At 40.8% G+C, this 26,702-nt stretch overlaps 1 protein-coding gene across 2 annotated transcripts in view; it reads right to left on the minus strand.

Annotated features, from left to right (window-relative positions):
- Positions 1–3,488: 3,488 nt before the first annotated feature.
- Positions 3,489–26,702, minus strand: part of LOC121188368 (short transient receptor potential channel 7) — a 44,161-nt gene continuing 20,947 nt past the window's right edge. Inside the window, exons 5-12 of one of the 2 annotated variants that reach the window (XM_041048090.1) lie at positions 25,176–25,392; positions 23,040–23,273; positions 21,373–21,637; positions 9,049–9,244; positions 8,123–8,344; positions 5,255–5,335; positions 4,122–4,197; positions 3,489–3,778 (exon numbers count right to left, since the gene is read on the minus strand). In XM_041048090.1, the coding sequence (XP_040904024.1) occupies positions 3,639–3,778; positions 4,122–4,197; positions 5,255–5,335; positions 8,123–8,344; positions 9,049–9,244; positions 21,373–21,637; positions 23,040–23,273; positions 25,176–25,392 (1,431 nt within the window). In that variant the 3' untranslated portion in view covers positions 3,489–3,638. Of the gene's footprint in view, positions 3,779–4,121; positions 4,198–5,254; positions 5,336–8,116; positions 8,345–9,048; positions 9,245–21,372; positions 21,638–23,039; positions 23,274–25,175; positions 25,393–26,702 lie in introns of both variants that reach the window. The other variant, XM_041048091.1, reaches the window with a different exon arrangement.

Consider the following 26,702-nt stretch of genomic DNA (forward strand, 5'->3'; position numbering starts at 1 on the left):
AAGCCAATTTCCCAGTCGCAAAGGGGTTCCTCAGCTTTTAATACCCTCTGCAAAGCCTTTCTAAAACATATGGCCTGTTAAGTCTGCCTTAGCTTTCTGTAACAGTTTTACAGTGGTTTGACTTTGCACTGTTTGCTCCTCATCACACAAGCAAGGGGGGAACCTTAGGGTTAGTTTGGGGATGCAGTGCCTCTAGTTTGGGATGTAATGTTTACCCTGATAAAGTGTTTTTTTAAGCTTTAGCACATTTTGATTGTGAGTTATGTATCAGTTGTGAAAAGCTGCATTTAACCAATTACAAGAAAAAAAAATGCAACTGTAACAGACTATGAATATAACATTAGGGTTTTCCTGTTATGTGTATAATATTCTGTATAAATATCCTACTGTGTAATATGAATGCGTATTACTGTACTGTAATAAAATAAAATAAAATAAAAATGTGTATTATGTGTGCTATCACACTGTGTGTGCATGTACATTTTGCGGGTTGGGTACACCCAGCTGCTCAAATGTTTGTTTAAAGAGCATTTGTTCTGAATGTGTACATTTGTGTGTGTGTGTGTGTGTGTGTGTGTGTGTGTGTGTGTGTGTGTGTGTGTGTGTGTGTGTGTGTGTGTGTGTGTGTGTACATACCCTTGCTGAAGTGCAAAACAACAATGCAGCCACATGTTTGGTTTTGCTCCACTGCCAGTTATCGTCTGAGGGCTACTGACGGGGACAAAAAAAATTATAGCCTCATTCATTTAGTCTCATTGAAATTCATCGAACTCCAACCATCAGCACAAACATACAAAACACTCCAATGATTAAACAACCTGTTTAGAGCTTTCTCTCTTTAATTCAAGGATCAAAAATATGACAATGTACAGTACAAGATTTTGCTTTAATCAACATTTCTTGCGTACAAGTTAAAAATACAGTATTTCAGGTTATTTGTCTTTCTGGCAGTGGGAATCATTAAAAACATTCTCTGGGAGTCTCTCTATTAGTAGCCGGGTTCTGCACACAGAAAATAGCTAGCTGCTCTCTCACTCTCTGACACACACACAGTACAAATAAACAGACACAAGTTTAAGTCCAACTACTTCTTTAAAAGAAAACTTGACTCTAAACAACATTTGTGTATCTGACAAAGTTCGGTCAGCATACATTGAAAACCTCACATCTCTAAATGCTTTCTGATTAAAAACCATCACTCAACTTTAATGGTGCAATGAAGTGTGCTTGGGCCTACTATACCCACTATTACTGAGTTTAGGCTTTTAACCTAGGAAGCTTCAAAAACTACCTGTATGAGTTCAAATACATTTATGATATACGTTATGGCAGTAACTCATCTTATAGTCTTCAAAATTGAAGTTTCACTGTAATGGATAATGATGTAAGGATGAACAAGTTTTGGTTTGTTTATCCCACCAAAACAAATGATGTATAACGACAGCCCTCTAAATGTGTTATTAGGTGCTGTAGGCCCCTGCTGATACTTCCCTATGGGCCTAATGACATTTGATAGCATCGGCACAATAACAGAATATTAACATTGTGAGGTTTTAGGTTGATAATATTTTATTTTTGATGTTGTCCAAGTGGTTTTGAAAGGGATGGGAGGGTTTGTATGATGTATTGAATCCACAGCAGAATCCTTGGAGGGACCTCGACAATCCATTGAATTAATCCAAAGATGTAATTAAATAAAAATGGAATAAAACTGTTTTGTTTACAAAGTGAGAATGGGAATGGGAATAAATGCAGACCAGTGCTGCGTGAACATTAGATGTTGATGTTTCCTGCAAACAGTGGGCAACAAAAACGGCAAGTCCTCAAGTAAGAAACTGAAACTTTAGAACAATCTGAGAGAATCTTATACACGGTCAATCCTGAGTGTGTTCAGGATTGGTGATTTGGGGGTTTGTTTTATACAAAGTGTTGTAGACGAATTGAGATCACATATTTTCATGTTTTAGTTAAAGCATTTTATCCATTACCTATTCATCCAAGTTGTTCGAATCACGGTTGTCTAATACAACAAGCTAGCTAGTGCAGCAGTTTGTCAAGTGAGTCTCCAAAAAGAAACACAAGACCATAAAATTACTCCACACAGCCTGTGCAGCAGAATCCCAGTGTTTTACAGCCAAATGATTGCGCCGCTGTTCTAAAACACAAATTATCACGTATCTTTGTTTCTCCACTTTGTTTCTCTCTCACCGCACAAAGAAATGTCTGGTTGCCCCTGGTTTGCTGCCTTTGTGTGCTTCTCATAAGCACTGACCTACTGCATTCTACAGCTGTAAACACATCTCCTCGAGGACATGTCGCTTTTGGTTGTTGTTTTAGAAAACAGGTCACAGGGAGACACTTTGTGCTGCAAAGGCACAGTGAAGAGGAAGAACATCCACATCAGTTATCTAGGTCATACTTTAACACTTTTATTGGTTTAAAGCTGTCCAAATATGCATGAGACCTAAACTTTAAACTAAGTAGCAGGGGTATCGTGTGAATTTTTTTTAAATAATTAAAAACAAAAAGATTTTGTCTGGAGTATAGTATAATGTTATTGCCACATTGCTTTTTTTTAAAAACTCAGCTTTTGTAAGTCAAGCCTTACTAACATAAGATCTTTTGGAGACAGTTCACATGAAGCTGCAATACTGTAGATCTATACTATACACCGTGTGTTATGTGGACATACAAATTTCTGATTGACAGCAAGATGACAGGGTAGTGAACTCTTCAGTGAGCTATTTTTTTTAATGACTTTCAACTGAGTGCATAAATCCTGCAGTGTTTCCCGTTTTTTCCTGAATCCTCTGACTCCTGATCACAGTTTGTGCATTGTGGATCGAAATGCATTAATTAGATAGCCTGGTGTGTAAAGGGGTGTTCAGCATCTCGACAGGCATCACCGCTTGTCCTGACAAAGTGAAGACACAGAGGCAAAGCCAGCCTTTCTGTTTTGAATAACAGTGGCAGGTTTTTTTTTTTTCCACAAATATCTTTCTTTCTCGTCCCTGCTCCCCCTCCAGCCCTCCCTCTGTGTCATCCCTTCTCTGGGATTCCCGCTCTCACTCTCCTCCAAGTTGGCAGCCAATGTGGGGGCCCTCATCGCTGCGCTGCCTCAGTCTTCTGCCCTGTGGTGCCTCTTCATATCTCATGGTGCTTGTGTTTTCCTCCTCCCACCCAGCCTGTGAGCCTCTGTCTTCCTCTCCTCTCTCACTCCCTGAAGATGCCTTTAATTAGAATTCAGCTGTCAACACACCCCACCCCCCTCCCCCTCCCAACTGGGTTTTACTTCACCTCTGACCCTTTGACCTCATGCTCACTTGCAGTCACAGCTATCTCCTTCTCAAATTCCTGCCTAATTGGCCATTGCATATCCAAAACATTTACTTTTTGCCTTATGTTGGCAATTTTCACTCTGTGCACAGTTTACTTCTCTTAAGCTTCTCTTCCACTTTCTTCCCCATCAATCTCATAAACATCCTGCTTCTCGTTTCTCTCTCTCTCTCTCTCAGTCTTCCACTACCAAGGTCATAAAAATACCTGCCCAGACCCTGCTTTCTGCCCTCCTCCTGATTTCACCCTCTTTCACATCTTCCTCCCATCTTCCTCCCTCTCTCTCCTTCTTGCAAGTCCTGTCAGTGTCTCATGGTGTTCTTGCCAAACTTGTCGCTAAGCTGCTGGATGAGCAGAGCCAGCTCTCCAGCGGCCTGGGACTTCTCCTCCAGGAGCTCATAACGGAGACTGGAAATGTCTTGCTTGATCTCCTTCAGCTCACCTGCGACACAGACACACACGGACACAACAGTCAGAGCATGTTAGCATGAGAAAATACAAACATGTATGCAAGTGAGCACTTAGCCTCAAGGTCACGAAACTGCCATAGGTGACACGTGTGAGTATTATGCAGCCATACAGTACACACAACACTGTGAAATACAGAGTACACCCCTGCATGACCTCATTTCATGGACTTTATGTCACACAGACAGACACATAAACACACTGCCACATACTTATACTACCGTATATAGTACATACACTAATGCACACACATGCCCTAAGCAAATAATGACTAAGTTAAAGTGGGCTTTAATGAAGAAGGAATTTTTTTTTTTTACCTTCATTGACTTCATCGCTTTCTCTGTCCACTTGAGCCTTTAGCACATACCGTTTAATCAGGCGCTTCATGATCTTCTACGAGAAGGAGAGGAGAAAATTGAATAGAGAAAAGCAGCGACAACAAACGATCTATTTATCCAGTAAACAAACTTCTCTAATGACATTTTTTCGAACCATGCGCTCTTTTGTGTTCTACGCACATATGTGCATGCACACAAAAAAAATTAGAGTGACAGTGTTAGAAAACAGCACTGTGTCTCTGAGATGGTGTGTGAAATGTTGAGTATTGATCTGCAGCCAACAGGGATGTCCTGCAGCCACTTCCAAGGCTCAAGCAGTCAATCCCTGTATGTAGGCACTCTGGAAATGGGTCGATACCTGTCACCACACATACAGCACACATACAAATGTCTAATCAAGTGACATCTCAGTTCTTGGTGTGTGTGTGTATATGCTCTTGCATATTTGTGTGCCTGGATGATTTAAAAAAATAAAGTTTCCACACACACATTCACATACAAACTCGGAGGGTTGAGACAAAAGTGCAGCAGACCAGTGAAGGAGGTTAGATTTCCCTCAGGGCAAAGGTGAAGGGCAGACTAAGCAGGAGAGCACAGCGCGATACTCTGAGCTCATTTACCGAGAGCCTGCTTTCGATCTCCCTCAAACAGCTCATTAGAGCCATTTTCAGTCTTACTCTGTTGCTTTCTTTCTCTTTATGCCAGTTCTCCTCGCCCTCTTTCACTCCCAATCACTTGTTCAGTCCTGCCTTCCTTTCAGTCGATGCCTTTCATCCAAACTGTTGTAAAATTCTTTCCTCTCTGTTGTCTCTAGCTTATCAGCCCCCCTCCCTCACTCTACTTCTTTACCTCTATCACATCAGTCTCTCTTTATCTCTTCCACTCCTCTCATTTTCCCTTTCTAACTACTGCTCCTCTATCAACCTTTATCACCCTTCAGCCACACTCTACCTACTCCCTGCTTTGATTCATCTTGACTTTTGTTGTATATTCCTCATCCTGCATGTTTCTTTCATGTCTTCCTTTTACCTGCTTCTACTCATTCTGTTCTGAGATTCTCCTGTGATGCTTTTCTCATCTTCATTCCATCCATTCTTTGCTCCCCGTCTTACCTGATATCTGGTCGGGTGTTTTCTGGATTTTCTGGGCATGAACTCTTCTCCCGGCCTCGGATAAGACCTGAAGCGCTCATCCTGTTGAAACAACGAGGTGCAGACAACGGGCCAGTGTTAACGTCACATTTCAGGGTTGAGTGATTTTCCATAATGGAAGCATTTGAAAAGGGTGTTAGAGGAGAGAACACGCCAAAACAAAACAACAATGAAAGGCAGGGCTCAGTGTTTGTATCTAGCGCTCACAGATGTCTTCAAAGAGAAGGCAAAGAGAATCGACGGCATCACTTGACCAGAGTGAGTCTCTATTAACTGACTTCTAGATGCCTTACATATCCATGACCTTGCTTTGCAGCTTGTGTGTCACTTCAGCACTGTCGTGCCAAAAACAGTTTTAACTTAAGTGTGGACACATGCAACCAGCTGCTACTCTATATGCACTAACGCTGTGGAGGCCGAGAGATATATCAGCATGATCACAGAACAATTCAGAAAGTTTAGTAATGAAAAATAAACAACATGGAAACTTTTTTTTTTTTTCAGAAGAATAACTGACTGAGCTTTAAGGTCTAAACCCACATTTTTCAGCTGTGAGTCCTGACAAAGCCAAATCCCACTGGTTTTCAAAGTCAAATATCAGAGTCAAATAAAACATAAAATGGTATATACATGTATAAATACAACTCTAAATGTATACACCAAATTCAGAATAGATTCATTCTAAAATGTTACACATCACAACCAAAAAACATTACTGACATTTATCATACAACATCTCTACCAGCCCACAGTATGTACTGACAGAGAATCAATTATGTGGAATGGTTGTTATTTATAAACTGAGGATTTCAGTTAACTTTCAGGGCTGCAATAAGGGCTACATTCATTTGTCACCCTGAATTAGTTTTTCATTTTGCAGGCAAACTCATTTCGTGTTGAAAGAACAAAATGTACAGTAATTTTTTTAGGAGTTTGTGGAACAGAGAACACTGACTGCACTGTCAGTGTGCAAAAACAAATAATTTCCTATAGAGAAGAAAATTAACATTATCTACACTCTGCTTTATTAAACCCCACAACCAGATGGCAACTATTGTTCCAGCCTCATGTGAGTGTGAGAAACACATCTTTTATGCAGAGGTTTTCCAAAGCCCAGTTCACAAAGCTTAAATCTCTTTGTTGTCAACTCTGTGATCTAGTCCCTATCAATAACCTGCTTTGTTGGCCTCCGCTGCCCCCATTTTACTAAGATTCATCTTATTTGGTTTTTGGCGAGAAATTAATGGTCCTAGTTATTGTGAATAAATGAAAGGCATGCTCACCAAAGGGCGTGAGCATGAAGTACAAACACTTACTGAACGAAAACGTGAGCTGTCAAATCAAATCCACATACGAATGTTCATTAAAAAAATAAATTAGCAGAGGCTCAGTCAGTTTCTGTTAAATATACACGATCCAGTCATTAAAACTGGTATTTCACCAGCCCCTGACTTTATTATCTTTCAGAACATATGCTGCTTTGAAACTAACATAATTAGTTTTAATTAAGCGCATCACTTTTCTCAAATGGTGGATATCCCACATGAGAAACATGGACCAAAAGCCTGAGAGGAAAAAAAATTACTGACTCAGAAATAGCATGCTATCTTTTCTAAATCTCACTTGACATTCTCGACGTTGCACAGTGGTCGAGTGTGAGCTTGTGTATTGATTGCTTGCTGCACCTGCTTGGCTCATGCAGCTAAACTGTCAGAAGTGCAGAGAACTTTAGGGGCTCACAGAAGCAGCAGGGTGTAACCCATCTTGTCCCCATTCGAAACCCGGCCAGGCATTTGAGCAGACGCAGGCAGATCCAACGGCCTGACTAATAGCTTAGCCGAGGCACTGAGGTGAGCCATTTGAGCTGAGGAATCAGACAGAGGAAATGCCTGTGGACAAGGCCAGCACTAAGATTGATTCTGTGTTAAATGGCCTATGCTGTTTTCTTCACGCAAGGCTTTCTTTTCATTACAGTGATTTTATTTAGATGGACAGTCCTGGAGGGGAAGAAAGTGTGAAAATGAACAAAGCTTAAGTTGCATCCCATGCTTTCAGTGGGAATATCATATATTTCCTGGGTCTTAACCACAAGGCCATCTGAGCACACTCTACATAATGCATTACATATGCTGGAGATGAAGTCATGCTATAAACAGATAGACCTACTCGTATTAGCAAGTCCACTGCAGACGTTTTGATGCAGGTAGTGAGCCTGTCGTTTGCCCTTTTTCCAATTTCAACAATTCGCTAACTAAAGCCACATGGTAAACAAACATAATAGCTTGCAAAACAGAAATAGCTGGAGGGAAAGAGCACTAGGGGCAGTAAACAAGTAATTAGTATGTCAGCCACTAAGGGGAAAAAAATCTAAATGAAAAAAAAATCAAGAAAAATGGCACAAAAACAAAGAGAGGAAACACGAAATGAACTGATCCAATCCCTTATTATTAGTTATATATGGCATTTGCTATAACTGTAACTTCATAATCCTGTTTTCCCTTTGTCTGAGAATAATATGCTGAATGGGAGGCAAGAAAAACAAGCTACATGTTGTCAGAAATTAGCTTGTCAGAAATTAGCATAGTAATTATTGGCTCCCACTACAGTTCTTGTTAAATATAGGAACAGGTCAAACAAACTACTGAGAGAACTTTGGAAAATCATCAATTAACTATTCTTCATAATATCAATAATATTCTAACAAATAGTGCCCATCAGTTGTTACCTGTCACACAGGATAATACATGCTAAGTAACAAACTATTTATCAGTTGAGTTATTGTCAATAATTTGTCATGAGATTATGGATGAAAAAGTTCCTGACACTGACCTTTGCCTGTGAGTTGAGCATACCCATCTCCAGCTCATTGTTATGGCGACGACCATTAGCCTTGCAGAGTCGTATCAGGCAGGACTTGATGCGCAGCACCAGGTAGTAGAAGGACTTTGGGCTGGGAACCAGGTTGAAGGGGGCGGGCAGGGTTCGGCCCTCGTCAAAGTAGGAGAGCCACAGCTTGGCTCGGGCGAACTTCCACTCCACATCGGCATCCTCCTGCAGAGACGTACAGAAAAAGACTGAGGGTGTGTTTGAAACAAGCAGCGCTGGTGACGAGTGGAGTCTGAATAAAAAACATCAAAACAGGGAAATCTTTGCGAAGAAATTAGCTAATTCCTTAATTATTAATGTTGTGGGACAAACGATCAGTTTAATTCCAGTTTAATTCCATGTTTTACTTGTGCTCAAGACAATTAAGGAACAAATTAATCAAAAATTAACAACAGGTTATCACATTAAATGGTGAATAGTTAATGTGAATGAAAAATATCTGGTGTTCTAAATAATTACATGTGAGTGTTATGAGAGAAACTGTGTTGGATCAAATGAATCAACCTTCAACATCAAAGGATTTCTGCAGGAGAACAGAATAACATATCTAATTTGTGTGTTGAGTTTGCTTTTACATAGCAACTAAAAAATAAACAACTGAACCACTATCTGTCCACTGACTCTCAGCAGTGGTCTTTTTTTTCCTCTTTTTGCTACTAGTATTGCTTCTATTTCAGATTTTTCCAGCTTTTATGTTGTATTCTGTGCTTTTGTTTGCTGCCTCTGTATTGATCTCTCACAGCTCGGCCATATTTTAAACTGATTCTTCAATTCTACTGCAGGCATAGAGGTGATTAAACAATGATTCTTACTGACTTGTTGACAATTTAATAGCCTTTCTATATTGTCTGTCCATCTTACGCATGTACCTCTATCTCCTGGTATGAGCTGTTGATCATGGCAATGAGCATGTTGAGAAGCACCACCACCATGGTGACATTATAGACACCGTACAGGACGTAGCCGATGTTCTCTATGAACTTGTGGTCGTACTTCAGCACCACTGAGATGACTTCAGACAGCCCAAAGATCGACCAGAAAAGAGTCTTGAAACTCTCCTCCACGCTGAACGGAAAAGAGAGAGAGAGGAAATGTGACAGTAAGGAAACATGATTGTAAATACAAACATAAAAGCCCACCATGTTAGGAGCAGCTAATTGTGCTTTCAGTCACACACATGCACACACACCCATACAAACACGTGAAATGCATTTTAATGCCGTGGGGTTTATGAGGTGGCACTGATGAAATACCTGATGAGTCATGTCAAATTTGAACACATTATCCCATTTCCCACTCTCTCTTCGACACACACACTAACATATACACCTACAATTTCACAGATACTGCACACACTCATGCACGAAAACATGTTTGACTTCTGCTAAACTGAAAAAGCAGGAAATGACTCAAACTCAGCATTTGAGAGATCATTTGGTTTATAGAGCTCAGTTCATTAAGTCTGAAGCCCTGTCCTGCGTCGACCTTTACACAAAATAGATACTGAAACATCACTGCAGTTAATGAGGAAACAGTAAAGGGCTGGGTTTTTAATTCCATAACTTAAAACAAATGTGTGTGTGTGTGTTCTTTTTTGGGTTGTCATGACTATATTCAAATATCATACATAAAGAAACCTTTCAAGCCATGGTACATTAAACTCATTCAAAACACCCTGACCATTTTCAAAAATTCATGGTGGTCAAATTGTCTTTCTTAAGTTTAATTTCGGTGTCACTGTGAATTAAACTTCAAAAACGGCTCATTGTAGAGACACCAGACGGTGGTCGTGTTTGAAATGCGTACAGTTCTCAAGCTCCACTTGCCTTTTTCCTTATGACATTTAGATATGATAAATCAAACGCTGCTAATATTGTTCCGTTTAAAAATGTAGTGCGAGGTCCAGAGACAAATATCCGTTCAGCCTGAGGGATCATTCTCAGACACTGACCCAGTGTGTGTTTGTGCGCCCGGGGGTTGAGACAGAAGGAGAGGAGAGGAGGTTAAAACAGCACAAAGCTTCAAGGACCGTGCACATTGACATTCAGGTACATGTCTGATGTTAAATATTCTATGAGTGGCAAGCATGGGCTTGAGATGACAGAGGGGGGCTCAGTAGGGAGAGAGAAGCCACCTGGTTGGATTGCTGGAGGGGATGGAGGTGGAAGGCGGCTGTGGGGAAGGAAGATCTGTAGGCTCCTGATCTGTAGGAGCTGTGGGCATCTTCCAAATTAACTTCTTTCAAAGAGACACAGTTTCATTGGCACGCAAAGAGCTAGGTGAAGGCACAGAGAGAAGAAGACACACTCTCACATGCATAAAAAGACAGAGACAGACACAAAACACAGACTCTATCCTCCTCTCTCTCACGCACATGAAAACAGAGACTCCTCTGGGTACTTCAGCTTTAACCTTTCAGGAAGAAAGCACAACACACTCTAACCTTCAAGACTAGATCAGTCAGAGCATCTGTGTGTGTTCTCTCCCACTAACTAAGCTTAGAATATGCTTTGCCTTTGTCCAACACATTTTCTTGAAAAATACACAGCTTTCCAGGAGACATTTGCCAACACATTGAGCGTTCCCATCAGGTACAAATAGACTGATCAAACTCTTAGCTAGTAATTACTTAGATACTGAAAACCCCTGTTATGGTCTCTTCATGTATTATGTTTAGTATAGAACAACCTAGTTCATTTTTGTTGCTCATTAGAAACACTTCTTTTTAAAGACTCCTTTTATCAGGATGGCCTTTGGGTGACTGCTTGCGGTAACTGCTTCCTGTACATCTCTGAACTTTAGCTGACTATCATGATTAATGGTCAGTACATACCCGATATTTATACCTTTTAACCTCTGAATAGATCAGTGTTTCTCTGCACTTCAAACATTACGTCCCATTTTCATTGATTTCTCCATTTTAACATGTATTGACAATCTGCTCACCTGCTAACGTGGCAGATGTCAGTATGATATTCTTCCTAGGATCACTGCTAATCTCCATGTTGATAATTTGAATACGTACGATTATGCACACAATTTCCCAAAGGAAGAAATGATCACATAAATAATGTACAATCCATTCTCATGACAAAAAAATACCATTTAAACAAATAGTCATGGTGCAACAAGGCTTTGATTTACTCAACTACTCCATTGTAATTGTCTTATACTGAGACTAATAGCAACATTAATCCGCATCTGATCAATGAAACATGCAAGGACAATATATAACTTTACAAACATTTTCTTTCTGAACCACATTCACATGTGAACCCTATCAAATTGTTCAACAACTTCTTTGCCAGGAGGCAAGCACATTACCACAATAAGTGTCAACACATCAAAGGGACATAGGACACTGGAGTCGTGCGTGAACAAAAAAGCATTCATAGTAGTTCTCAAGTGTTTTTTTTTTCTTTGTATTGTTGTGATAGATGGCCTGGACATCAGACAGGTCATTGCAGTGAGAGTAGCACCAACTGAAGGCTGTTTTCAACAATACCATCTTCTCGCTCTCTATTCACATCACACACATCCACCAGCCTATCGTGCAATCAGGAGAGCAGAGGAAGGTGATTTTGGTGGACCTGCCTTGAAAACCTGTTATTTTGAGTCTTCAATCTTTAAATAATGTCTTGTCACTTATCTGGAGCCTCTCTTACAAGATAAAAAATGCTTTCATGTGGCTTTGAAATATGAAACAAAATTTAAAAAAAGAGGATAGTTATCTGGTCTTGATTATGTTATATTCCAATTATCTCTTTAATCAAATTATTCAGTCTTCCAGCTCTCCTTCCCACCCGTGTGAAAAGCTTGCTCGATTTAGATTCTCATGTTCCCAAAATGCGAGTGTAGATAATGATAAAGGGCTTTGTTCCAGGCAACATTAATGTGCCATTAAACCAGACACACAAAAGGATAAATGCGCACACACGCGGTTACAATTACAAACTTACCACATAGGGAATTATTTATATACATTCTTCATCTGTTCTGAATCAAACCATCCAAGTCAGCCATGTATTAATATACATGGCTACGCCTCCTCACTTCTGTCCATAACACACTGATACAGGTAAAAGTATATATGGGTTAAGGGTCTTCTTCCATCCTGGATAATGTTGAATCATGGGCAGTCAGTGCTGCTGTGCATCATCATTATGATTTTTTTTTTTTCTCACCTTGTTTTCTGCTTAATTAATTTGCAGAAATCTGTGAGAGATACCTCTCAGGGAAGAAGCACAATTATGGAGAATCTAAAATGCATCCTTGGAGATCGCAACATTGATCAATTTGAATTTATCCTTTGCTAATGTTAGCTAAGGCACTGGTCATATGTGTATTATGCAATATCCCGTTAGTGAGATGGATGAGATGCTCGATGCTCTAGATAATAGAAAATTTTTTAACAACCTCAGAATGAGATTATTTCATTTCATGGGTGTGTGTGTGTTTTATAACAGCATTGTACCATTGTAGAACAGGCAGTGAATCAGCAGGAACAGTGGGCATCTGGAGACAGAGATGGACAGTGTGTTATTATCTGTTATTAAGAGTGGCAGCTCCCAATAGGCTGCACACAGTGTGATGGCTTCACACAGACACACACACACACACATACACACACACACACACACACCCCTGTGGGACACGGACAGTAAAGAACTGACTCTGTTACTCTCTCTCTCTCTTTCTATCACACACATACACTCACTCACTCTACATACAGCTTGGTTTGCGTCTGTGTGCGTGTGGGAGACTGGTGAGTCACTTTGGCTCTGCGGGAGCAGTCCAAACCCAATCATCGACAGGCCCAAATCAACCTCTTCCCCCCAGAGACATGCTCTCGGTCTCTCTTGCTTTATGCTTAATGTTTGTCTCCGTCGTTGTCTCTCAGTATCATCTCTGCCTCTCGTTCATTTTCTCTCTCACCCATTTTCCCATTATATTCCCTTTGCCATTGCTTTTATATCTTTCTCCACATCACCCTCCCTCCCTCTCTTATGCTCTAACCATCTTTCATCCCAGCAGCTTTTAGCTATTTCTGTCACTCAATCTATTCGTTTGATTTATACTTTCCTTTTTCTTCATTATTTTTCCTCTTTGCTTAATCTGTGGCAATATTCTCACAGTGGCTGAACGTAAATGTAAATGTACACTTTGTGAATGGCTGTAACCAGCCTTCTGCTCTGTCTCTGTCCTTCTGCCCTTCAGTCATTAGCAAGATATTAAATTTCTCCTTCTCGATCACCTCCTCTCTCTTTTTCTTTTTCCTCTCCTCTCCTCTCCTCTCCTTTCCTCTCCTCTCAGACAGACAGGCAAATATAGACAAAACATCTTTAAATATTAAATTGAGTTTAACTTTCTATCTGTGGCACCAAAGAAGATGTCACCATGGCGACAGCAGGGGTGGGGCCATGCCCACCTTGACTTTTAATGAATGAATGTTGCTCCCGAGTGATGCCTGCTTGCCTGCCTGTGTGGTTGTGTGAGTGATAGAGAGACAAAAAGGGGACAGGGGAAGAGAAAGGGGAACGGAAGAAAAAAAAACTGATGTGTCTCATGAGCGTGCCTATTTATGAGTGTGCGTATATTTGTATGACAAACTGTGGGATACAAATTAAGGCAGAAAGAGAGTAATGCAAAATGAGGTTGTTTTGGTGTGTGTCTTCAGGCAAGTTGTGAGAGAAATTTTATTAAGTGGGGAATACAACACCACAAGATGAGCAATTAAGAGGGTTTTGATAGCGAATCAAGCACGACATCAACTTTTTTTTAATTTGCCTGCTCCCTTGCTGTCAGTCTCTCTGTTAGCCTGTGTTGTGTTTATCTTTTCATATGCAGCATAAACCAAAATGTTGAGATTGATTTTAGCTACTAATATGTGTGAGAGCTGCCAGTCACACTGAAGGTTCCTCCAGAAAAACAGCTGGAAAATTACTTTTTTTCTTGCACTTTTCATTTATCAGTCAAACTGTAGCTTAGCAACCATAGCTAGGCATGTTGAGGCAGTGTGCATGGGGCTATAGTAAGACCAATACTCATATCTATACAGATAAAACCAAAAGCACAAGAGGAAAAGTGTAGGAAATGGAATAAATAGCATGTTTGCCTGCTGTAATGTAAGCCGCGAACGTGGGCATGTCTGGCTAACAAGCTTATTACCTACAGCAGTGACCTATCCCACCATCAGTTAGCATATCATGAGCTAACTGGATTATTTTGTGGGGTTTTCAGGTTATGTAAGAAAAAAAAAAAAAAAAAAAAAGGCACTTTCACAATTAACACCTCCACTTTGTGGGAGCATGACTTGAATGCTACTTTATCACAGTAGGGGAAACATTAGCAGCTGTGCTCTACTCTTTATTGGATTTGGGGAAGTTTAAGCTCTAGCAACACCAGCCAAACTGATTACCCAAGGTATTATCACAGCATCATGTTTGCCAAACACAAAGATTTGACAATATCCTCAAAGCCTTTTTTCTTGGAATGTTAGTACTGAAACATACTGTTGGAAAATCTGGACAATAATATATAAATCTCTGTCTTGAATGTACAAGTATGTAAGCTAAGCAGGGAATGGTAGGAACCTAGCCACAGCTGATACAGTCTGCTAGCAACAGTCATGTTTCCGCCAGCAAAATCAGTGGTCGCCAACTAGAAGTAAAAAGCCTGATTTTGTCCTCTCATAACTGAATCCCTGCTAAAGAGCTTCCTAACTCAATAAAAGGAGTGAATTTCAGTACAAAGATGATGGTCTCTGTGCTATTTCAGAGAGATTGCATCTCACAAAGAAGGAAACTGAATGCTTGACATCATTTGTCATGATAATGGAAACATTTATTAAAAAATAAATAAATATATAAATATGGGCGGAAACTAAAGCTACAGGTCCAGACACTGACATTTAAAAGCCTGTATTGGTCACACTGCATGAATACATTTTTTTGGGGGTTATTTTCTCGCTGTCTGTCTTGCCTTAATTGTAATTGTGTCTCCTCTCCTCATTTTGACTTTCAGATGTGCTTGACTGGTAAAGGCTGAACACGACACCTCTGCCTTGCCTTCAGAGCTAATAAATTCTCTCTTTTGCTCACCCCAACTCTGTCTCAGCCATCTCTTTCTCTCTCAGCCACCACTTATCCTTCTTTCAGACCCCCGTCTCTCTCACCAGGATCCCTGTCTCACCACCATGTTCCAACTCTCTCCGTCACTCTAGACTCTCTTTCATGCTCCCTTTGTTTTTTCGTCTTCCTCCTGACACTTTCTCTCAGTCTTCAAATCAGCTTCAACTTCACATTCTTTCCTGCATTTTCATCTCTGCGTTTCTGTGTGCAATCTTTTATCCACTCTTCTCTCTCTGTATCCCTGCCCTCACTCTCTGACTCTCTCCATTTACATTGCATTATCGGCCTTTGTCCTTGGCTTTAATCTGATATGCCTCCTATCTTGCCCGTAGCATCTAATCGCTCTTTCAGTTCAATTCAAACACATATAGGCCTACTGGTATGAAAAGAAGTCCATGTTGCCAAAGCAACTTAATGACTCTAACCGACATAACATAAAATAGCTCATTATGGTGTATATTTAGCAAGTAGGTGAACAGGTAACAATCATTAACTGCTGGAAAAAAGAACTCTGACAAAGACTGTATACTGTACCTACAATATACGTTATTTTCTTCCCACCATTTTAAATGGTTACTGATAAACTGTGTGCAGTCTAAATCTGTACTAAGCCTGAGCTTCTGTCTGCTTGACCTTCTCTCATTCTCTCTCCCTTCTTTTTCCTCCTTTGTCTGTGCATCCTGGCTGGTCTCCCACATTTGCCTGAACAAACAGAAGAGCCAAAAACACCCTCCTCTGCATCTGCATCTCCCCCCGTGGCTTTATTCTCATCCGTCATTCTCCATACTTTGTTGCACTGCTGTTTGCTGTCCTTATGACTCTGTTGCATTTATTCACGTTTCACTTCAGCATCAATATAATCATTATTTTGACTTTTTTTCCAAGCTCCTTCACACCCTACTGTGTCTTTTTCTTTCACTCTGCCCCAAAATATGCATGTTTTCAACCTCTGACTATTTCAAAATGCTTTCCTATTTCATCCACATTTCCTTTTTTTTCTGCCTTTCCGCCTCCCCTGTCCTCTCCCTCTCTGTCACTCTCTCTTTGCGCTGTGTTGTCATGCATGGCTGACTAGAACATAGAGACAGGTCCACTGCTCCACCAGCACTGTCCAAATCAAAATCCTGATAAGCGCGTGTGAATCGATCTGTGCATAAATGTTTGTTTTCCCACCTAAGCACCTGTTATAGCATAAGCAAAAACAAACATTGGGAGAGTGGATGTGTGTGTATGTGCATGCCCCTTGTGTGTGTGTGTGTGTGTGTGTGTGTGTCCTTGCTTAAGTGTAATTGCACACGTGAGAACATTCTGTGCGGGCACTCAACAAAGAGCATGTGGTGTGTGTGTTTTTTAAAGCATGTCAGTGAGTCAGATACCCGTCTGAGGATTTACGCCTCTAGGGATTGGGTATGTGTCGCCATTACTGCTCGGTTCTTTATTAAGCCCTATCCAGCTGTGCATTTATGTGTATGAGTTTTAGCTTGTGTGAGTGTGTCTATGAGTGTGAGACAGCGTGACATCCTGAGTCTCACTCCTCTGCCATACCCCGCCCTCCTTCCCCCCAGCCTGAGTGGCCCCTCCTGGGATATCATTACTACCTCCACCTGGCTCCCTCCTCATCTTCCTGTATCAGAGCTATCAGACCGGCCCTTTCTTCTGCCCTCCATCAAACATGCCCTGCTAGATCTGTGTGCCCACACACACAGCGAACTGTTCATGAACACACACACACACACATACACACACTCACATCCATACAAGCATATGTTCTCTGTGCTGAGAGAAAAGAGACAGGAGATTGTTCTTAAGAGAATCCTCAATTTTCACTCAGCATAGGCAATCCTATTACTAACACTCACTCCAAACATATCGCAGTCACACCTAGTAATTGAATTAAGTGGGACAGAAAAATAAACATGCACAAACACAAAGGAGATATACAAAATGCTTCACAGTGCACAGACTACAAATTCTATGCGACAATTATAGACCAAATATTGAACAAAGAGGTTGATTAGATTTACACAACAAAAAATTAGAAAGAGTACAAATATAAAGGCATTTGGGCTGTCAACCACTTTACAGGCAGGTTGAGATTTAAAGCCAGACTGACCCCTGGTGGTGAGAGTGACAACAACACCACATTTGAAGGCGTTCCTGTCATGCTAACAGCACACCCATGCAGCTCCCACTGACCAAGAAAGCAAGAAAAACTGTCAGAGGAATCAGCTCATTTAGAAGCAGAATTCAAGGCACATAAAAAAAATGCAGTCAGAGGTTGTTAGGATGAGCAGAAGTGGTTTCTATTTTTAACATGGCTGTGTTAACGCTGATTTTTGAAATCAGCCTTGATGTTGATCTCTAAAGGAGAGAGGAGAAGTGATAAGGGGTCAATGTACTGAGCTGGATTGTTCACTCATGATGGAAACGACTGCGTAATGGTGATGATAAGCCACTCACGTCTACAGGGCCTGAGGTCTTTTCTGTACTTGTCCTTTACTTTTTGATTTTTAAGACTTCATTATGTCTAACTGTCAGTTTGTGGCCACATTCTTTCTGACTGTCCATTTCAGCTCCATTAGACTCAGTCTCTACCTGTCTATCTGCCTTTCTGTCAGTTAACTTGCTCTCATGTCGCTGCTCTGTCTGTCTGCTCATCACGTTGCCTGGTTCTTTGGCACCGGGTGAGCAGCCAAGCAGAACTCACAACCTCTAAGACCCCTGTGCTGAGGATCAGCAGAGGAGCTATTGTATATGCACAGCACAAAAGTGAGGGGAAAGTCAGCGTGAGACACAGTTCTCATACTAGAAGTCCAATCACACACCTCTCATTATCATCAGTGAAAATTTCCACACTACTGCTCTGTCACTATGTTAGTCAATTTCAACAAACTGACTATATGAAGGCACGTGTGTGTGATGTGGTTTCTAATTTCAATGTTATTTCTGCCGCCTAACAAATGTCTGATCTTGTGACGTCCCTATTTCTATCTAAGGTGAATGCTCATTAAGTGAAGTGAAGGTAATAAATTTGGAAACTGCTTCCAGGGCACTCATACCTCACAGCTGATTGGAATGTCTGAGGATAATGACATTCAGACATCTGGTGCGTTTAATCAAACAACTGACGCTGCACAAATGTAACATAGACTGGTAATCGCACCTGTAATTTGATCCCATCTTGCTTATCAGCTGTAGCTCTGTTATATATATGTTATCTAAATGTGTTGGCAGTGATTTCATAACTTTCTGACCCGATTATTCTAAACAAAGGTGTGTAAAAATGGACGCAGAGTGCAGGCTAAGCTTACATACAAACATACTAAAGAGAAATGCTATCATTATCAAGTGAACATATAGACCCCAGTGCAGGAAGATGAACAGACAGGTGCATAAGAAGGGAGACAGTCAGATGGACAGGTGAGAAATCTGGAGCGGAAAAATGCCAAGAAAACTGAATCACAATCATTGTACAACGTGTCAAAACAACTGGAAACAACAACATGACTGCAATGCTCTGAGGTCATTCTAACTTCATCCTGTTTAATCCTACAGCTTTGGTCGCTGGAGATGAATCTTGGGTGCAAGACAATAATTCCATGATAAACTGTGGTGTGTGATTTCCTGGGAGTACTCTAAACCAGCAACAGCAAACAAGCCCACGGCACAAGGTTTATGCTTATGAAGAGACAGATGCTGACATCTGGCAGCAGTTTGTCATGGTTGGGAAGTCTGTTATGACAAAATTCACTGAGGGCAGAAATTCAAGTCACACACTGGACTGATGTTTGTGTTCACATTTCTTTATGTATTTTTAACTAATATGAAAAACCTGGTAGCACATAAACAAGACCTTCATGCTCCCCTCAACGTACACAATAATTTGGAACCTGTCTTTTTCTCCTACCTGGTGAGATGGCTGATTATCAAACTTGAAAAAATACTGAGCTGCTTGTGACTTCTTTTGTCCAGGCTCTCGTGAAGATAAAAATAGATGAATAACTTCAATAACAGAATTTTGCCCTCTGGTTTGAAGAAAAAAAAAAAGAAGAATAGTATGTGACAACATAATTACAAACCAACTTTTGGATTGAGCTGAAATGGTGTAATGTCATCTGTTCAAATCTGTGGAATGTCTTCCTCTGAGAAAATGAATAATGATATGTGACAGAGCGAGACCCGGGAGAGAGTTTTCATTTTGAGATGAACGATGATAAACAGACTTGCTGAAAGGTTCTGTCAGTGGCCCAAGATGGATAACTTTCCTACAAATATCAGACAATGACAGTGAAAGATCCACCATCACTCTGGTTGCAGCTGATGTGAAGGGATGGGCAGGCAGAGATATGGATAAGCTAAAACGACGACGGGAGGCAGAAGCGTTGTCGCTCAGATTGATGTGTTGTGGGACTTATTGGACAGACTGATTGCCTTTTAAGCAGGTTGCTATATAACACCATAACTTGAATGTGTAAATTCTTTGAATCAGTTGTTGCCGACATTGATATTATTTAAACAAGTGAAAGAACATATTTAAGGCATTGTATGTTCGGTTCTATGAATTCGCAGCCTTTAAGTGAAAACTCATTCTTCATGTTTAAAATGTGCACTTCACTCTTTGAAATAAATGACCCTGATAATTAAGTTGAATGCAGCACTTCAAGCAGGTGAAGTGCGTTCATAGTGTAGAGTGTTGCTATCACCTCCTTCCTAATTTCAGTTGGATGATTTTCAATTATCAAATACAATAATAGCCTGTGCCACTTGATCTGTCTAACTCAGAGTACCGGAGACAGAACAAGGATTTTGTTCCACCTCTTTTACGGTGAAGTTGTGCTAGAAAGAGACTGATTGATGGCCAGTATGGAGACGAGGATATGTGCATATGGCAAGTGAATACTGAATAAAGATGTGAACCTTTTCTTGAAGGGTTCATTGTTAAAGTGGTGAATAAAGACCACAGAGTGACTCTAGTGACCTTTGTGCATGGCTGTCATTTGGTACAATGGTCTCCATCATAATACTGTCCACCACTTTCTTGGCATGTTAAATCCTGCGTCAGATCAGAGTTGGTTGATGAAACTGACTGACTTTATTAAATGATGAGCCAAGTCTTACGCCACAAAAGAACTTTACCAAGTAGTTTGGACTGGCATAAAAAACCTCTGAGACACTGTCGAAACATCTCCAAAAGCTCCTCTTGTCCTCCTGTTATTTTCAAATCCCCCCTCAACCCCCCCCCCCATAAAATTAAACTCATCATTGTCTCATCATTAACTGCTGGACATATATATATATTTTTTTTTCTTAGCAGGCTATACCAATATTGATGTAGTTTCCCACAGCTCTCACTGACACTTGCCATCTCATTATCACTTCCATTTTTGAATTTTGCTCAGTATTTGTGTTAGCAAATGGATGGATTTGTGATAGCAGAATGAATCCCTCTTCTACAGTACAGTAAACACAAAATGATGCCAGGGAAATGGATAGCTTCCTACCCACAATTTTGTTAAAGCTGTGACAAGCAACAATTCACCAGTGTCTGCTATAGATTTTAGCGAGTGAAGTATCCAATTCACCAGCCACCTTATTAAATTTAACCAAATAGCCTGATTTCCAGCATTAGGCCTGAGGGGAGATTAAAGTTCGATCTCTGCCACTGATAAAGCACCATGGATTTAATGAACCCGGCAAACAGTCTCATCACGGAGGACACGTGACAGCTTATATTGTCCTGGGGACTTCCTTGTTCTATGGCCTTGTCAAGCAATAACAGTATCATGGGACCCAAATCAGATACTCTTGACATGAATTATTTGTTCTTCTTCATTTGCAGTCAATTTTAATGTAAAATGACTAGTGTCGGGGCTTCATATAGCTCCACTGTGTTTGCCTTTCTGAGAGCATTTATGTATGTTCATAGGAGTGAGTAAGAAAAATGCAAACCTGTAGACATAAATGTGTACATAGGTTTAGACGTAACTACTGTCTGGTCACAGTCACACACATTCGCCCTGCACTGTACATCCCAAAACTCTCTCGCAGCCAGGCATAACTCACGTGGTGAAGGCAGGATTGTATTTGGCTCCCAGGTAGTACGAGTACAGGTTGAACATGCCGATCATGAAAGCCACAAACACCATGATGAAGATGACCATGAACTTGAAGATGTCTTTGACCGTGCGCCCCAGAGAGATCTGCAGTGGGCCGAAGCTCTCGTTGGCTGGCAGGATGTAGGCGATGCGTGAAAAGCTCAGCACCACAGCGATGGCGTACAGACCCTCTGAGATGATTTGGGGATCAGACGGGCGCCACTTGTTCCTGGCTGAAGGAGGAGGAGAAAGAGAAAGTGGCTGGATAGGTCTATAATGTGTTACCTGTGTTTTATTTAAATGAGCTACTGCACAGTCATAACAGATTGTCGTGTAATTGTCAAATTATTGCTGGTTACAGAACAGGATGTGCACCTCAAACTTTTGGCTGCAGTGGGGATTTCAATGTTTGCAAGAGAAGTGTTCCTTAAGAGCGTAATCTTGGCTTTTACGAACATGTGCTTTGATGGAGGAGAACATACTGTAAGAAGATGGATTAAGTGAGGATGGAAAGAGGAAAGGGTGAGAGAAGAGGGAGAGGGAGGAGGGAAAGAAACGAGTATGAGATTGGTTGACAGCAAAGAGAAGGGATAAAAGGATAATGTGTCCAAGGAGAAGTAAGGACAGGGAGGGAACGGCAGGAAAAGAGGCACAGTGAGATGTGTACAAGGAGATGATAACTGAGCAAGACTGAAAAATTAGATACAAAGGAGATCAATAAAGCAAGGACCACTAAAAAAGAGAGTAAAAGAAAAAAAAGTCTGTTTCACTGATTTGCTGTTAAACTGCAACTTTCTAGGACGAGGAATAAGCATACGTCTGAACGTGTGTGAACAGATGTGGAGACGTGGTGAACAGGCTATAAGGATCACAACCGATACTGCACTAATACACACTCATGTGTTTACTGATGTGTCATGACAGAGTCAGACCACCAGATGACAGCACTGATGAAGGTTCCCTTTTAGTGGGCCACTAAGAAGTGCAGCATTCAGTAGCCTGCAGGCTGCAGCAGTTTTTAAATAATGGAGGGGTGTTTTGGGTCTGGAAGTGAAAGAAAAGTTTGTTGTTTGTTCTATAATATTAAAGCTTTCCTGACTTGTTTAATACTCCAATAGTTTATATCGAGGAGAAGCAGACAGAGAAGGGACTTTGGGGTTAAGAGTATATACATTTACTTGAACCTTTCAAATATGTGTGAACATCTTGAGATAAGCGTGCTATGATGACATTTTTATCTAATGACAAATACACTCTTATCTTCTAGTGGCCCAGCTCAGGGGTTTAGTTATTCATGACACTTTTACACAATACCCATCTAATTTGCTTCTCCTTATCAGTGACGTAGCACAACAATGATTCAAGCAGCTCAAGAGAGCTTTTACATTTTATCATCTGGTGTCAAATTGGCCTTTTTTTCTGGGGGAAAAAACTGTCTGGTAGATAAGAAGTGATGCAATTTAACATTTTGTACTGTAGAAAGAAGCTGCATAAACATGGAAAGAGGAGGATATTTTATATAAGAATAAAGTCAGTGGCACAATGGCTGACAAAACAAAGAAAAGAGACTCAATTACTAACGTTACTGATATTACTGCCATTCGTTACATGAATGTTTTTAGAGTAACTGCTTACCATAAGTGAAGTAAGCAACTTCGTCAGGCAGTGAGGCGTTGCTGAGGTCTTCGTCTGGTACATGCATGTCCACATACTGCTGAGCTTTGGACGCCTTTAGGAATGCCATGAAGCGTGCCGTGAAGGATGCCACGAAGATGGACAGCATCCCAAAATCCAGAACGTTCCAAAGGTGCATGATGTACTCCCTGGGCCCGTCGCTCCAGATCTCCTTACACTCTGACCAAATCATACCTGAGGAAGAAAATACACACACACACACGCAACACTTGGATATATTGAAAGAGAAAAGATGAAAATAAGATAAAAATAAAAAGATGGGAATTACAGAATTTCAACACAAATACACAAAGGAGGCTCTCACAGGCAGTCACGCAAGCATAAATAAATAAATAAATGCACAAACTTAAACAGACACAAATTTGCACAGATGTTGACAACAAAGCCTGTAATTTATACTCAATTACTGAGGCATTCCCTCTCGCAGCACAGGTGCATACAAAGACACACACACACTGGAAAACCTAATTCCTCCCATACATCCATTCTGTCATTCTCTATTTGGGGCCAAAACAAGGAGAAAATTACCGAAAAGGCAGCCTGATCAGTATCATCTCTATAACAATTACTGCTTTCAAAGCATGCTGCCGGAATTACAATTACCCTGGTCTACGTAAGCCACCACTCACTGCACACACACACTCACACAGAGACACACACACGAGCACCTGCTGCCAAAAATGACCACGAATGGGAAAAGAATGGTGCCATTACATGTAAACAAATAAAAACAGACCCATATGTGCACCAAGGTACACAAACATTGCACATATTGTCATTAGATGTGTGTGTGTGTGTGTGTGCGTGTGCGTGTGTGTGTGTGTGTGTGTGTGGATAGAAAGAAGAACATCAGCAGATGGGAAGCAGCTGAGGTCTGACAGATATTGCCATGGGCTGTTTATCTGTTGAGTTTGTCTTTGTCTTTCTGTCACCCCCTTCTATCTTACCGTTTCCTTGTGCCTGCCTTCTCATATGCCACACAGTCCACTCCTCTTTTTACCTTTGTCTGTATTCCATTTCTCTTTCTCTCCATCCCTTCCTCTAATATTTCCTGAGAACCACCTCTCAGGTCAACCTCCAAATTTCCCTCCAGCTTATCGTTAGCATGGCTACTACCTCAACAAGTCTGGCCATGTGCTGGATCCAACCAGGAAACTTGAAGAGAGAATGAACTGTTGCATTGCCATAACCTTGGCTTTCATCCACTTAGTTGGTATGGTGCCGAATTAATCTTTAATTCTGCCTCATACGGGGGCGGGCTGGGAAGTTTGACACCATCCAGGTTATCGTGGTCACGCAAACAAGCAGACCGCCAATTTTGCAGGCTAAATCTATTTGCTGATATAACGGGTACCAGACTAGTTACAAATTTGGCCACAGTGTTATATGATCACTTTGCTGTCATTGCTGTGATTTAATTCCTCCACGTAGACGTAAGATGTGCAAACTACGTCGCCTTTGTTCCTCCACATTTCATTTTCGTCTGACCATGACAGCTGTCCATTTTTCTGGGCGACTTGTCAAGAATGTTTTTGGTGGAGAGGAAGGTAGACGGTTGCTATGCGCATCGCTGAGAGATGTGATGGCGGAATTTTTGACTTGAGAGTAAGAGTTGCACCTGATGCTTGGATTCTGAGAGCTCTGTCAACTGCTGGAATATCAGTGGTTAAGTGTTCACAACAGGTGAATATCCCGGTTCTCCAGTCCCTTGTATCATATCAAAGTTGGATTCTTTCCAGGCAGTTTTTTTTTAATTAATGGGGAAGGTGGTGTTTTGCAGAAAAACTTTAAAGGATAGTTAGGATTAGCATAAAAAAACTTTTGAACCTTGACAGGACCTATAAATTCTTCACAGTGTTTTGATAAAGTACATCCATATTGATTAACACAGAATTTAAAAAGGAAGATCACCAGGAAAATTTAGCTTTGACTCTCTAAGATGCCATGCCAAAGTTATTTCTTATCATGATGGAGAATCTGCCTTGACAGTGACTGTCTTAAATCTGTTTGCATTTTTTTTAACTCGCTGCAGCTGGGCAGAAAGCCACAGTGTGTATATATGAGAAAGCGACTCACCCAACACCCACTTCATGATCAACATTTCTGTCCAGGAGAACTGGGTGGTCTTGACCCTGAACACCTGTCGTGGGTGGTCTGTGATGGTCTCATTGGGGAGATTCTTAACCCCCTCGAAGCGATCAGAGGCGTTGACAACCAGCAGACCCAAGAAGATGGTGAAGGAGACGGCGTGAGCCACAAACTTCATGAAGGGGCTTCGCAGGATCTGACCGAGCTGGAAATGAAAGAGATTAGCAATATTTGTTTAAACCTGCATTTATTGAGTCTGTTTTTTGACACACAATGCTGTGAACACTGACACGTGACTACCTTAGAAAGCTGATCTAGTGAATGTGTTGGCAAACAGTTGTATATTCTGAGGGTCCAAGACGGAGGGCGTTGTATACTGTACAGATTGTTAAGTAAATAAAGTAAAATATAATATAAAAAATTAAATATGAATAATATTTGACTTGATTTGGCTATAGTATTCAGTGGACACAGAGCAACACTTGCATTCAAATGTGCCTCTGGCCACAAGGTCAATATTCACCCTCCTTTTAGCTGTTTAGGCGATCACTAATTCCTGAGAGAAATATGTGGCTAAATGCTCCATTATACTGTTTGGTGGTGGGCAGGTAGTATGCTGTGGCTTTTAGCGCCTGTCCCATGTAAATAGCTGCTTGGTGCATCTGGAAACATGGTTGATGAGAGGGGTGACAGTGAACCAAAGCATCTGGATGATAATTCTCTGTGGGTCCTGTCACATTTCATATATTACATAGTAATTTCATCCATTTTTAAAATAATAATTTTGAGTAGAGAAGCTTTAAGGTGATGTCCAAGTCTCCTTGTCACTACAGTGTACACTATCGTAGAATAACAAAGCACATTATAACATTAGACATATTCAGTCATCATATTGGTTAAGCAGTAATGTTCTCTTGTGTTTGCCAACCCAACAGCCTGCAAAGTGTTTTTTTTTTGTGTCAGGAAGTCATGCTGAACAAGCACGTCTGAGTTGTAGTTTTTTTTAACAGTTCAAAAAGTGAGAAATTGCAGCCAAAGAAAACATTTGTTTTTATTTACTGAGCTAGTTCATGGTGTTTTCACAGTTCCTGAGATTTTGGTCCTCAGAGATCAAAATTTGAAAAGCACCACTACACAACCATCTTAGCAGGAAAACAGCATCTGGTGTGATTCATAGATGTGCTTAATCACCAATCACTTCCACAGCAACATAATGCCAGAGTTACTGGATGCCAAACAATCAGGAGTTTGCAGGAAATGCACCATATGGGGAGAACGTAAGGAGTATTAAACATGCCACCACACAGAGGGACCTTTTTATAACTGCACAAAAATATGCCAAGACAGAGAAATACACATCCATGCACACACACACACACAAACAAACAAACAAACACACACACACACACACACACACACACACTTTCAGCCCCATACAGACATCTGAGATCCCCAACATTTGCTACTCTCTCAACCTGCTGTGTTCAATATTAACTACCCACAGGATATCTCTAC

The sequence above is a fragment of the Toxotes jaculatrix genome, chromosome 10, assembly GCF_017976425.1.
Source record: "Toxotes jaculatrix isolate fToxJac2 chromosome 10, fToxJac2.pri, whole genome shotgun sequence".
Classification (NCBI taxonomy): domain Eukaryota; kingdom Metazoa; phylum Chordata; class Actinopteri; family Toxotidae; genus Toxotes; species Toxotes jaculatrix.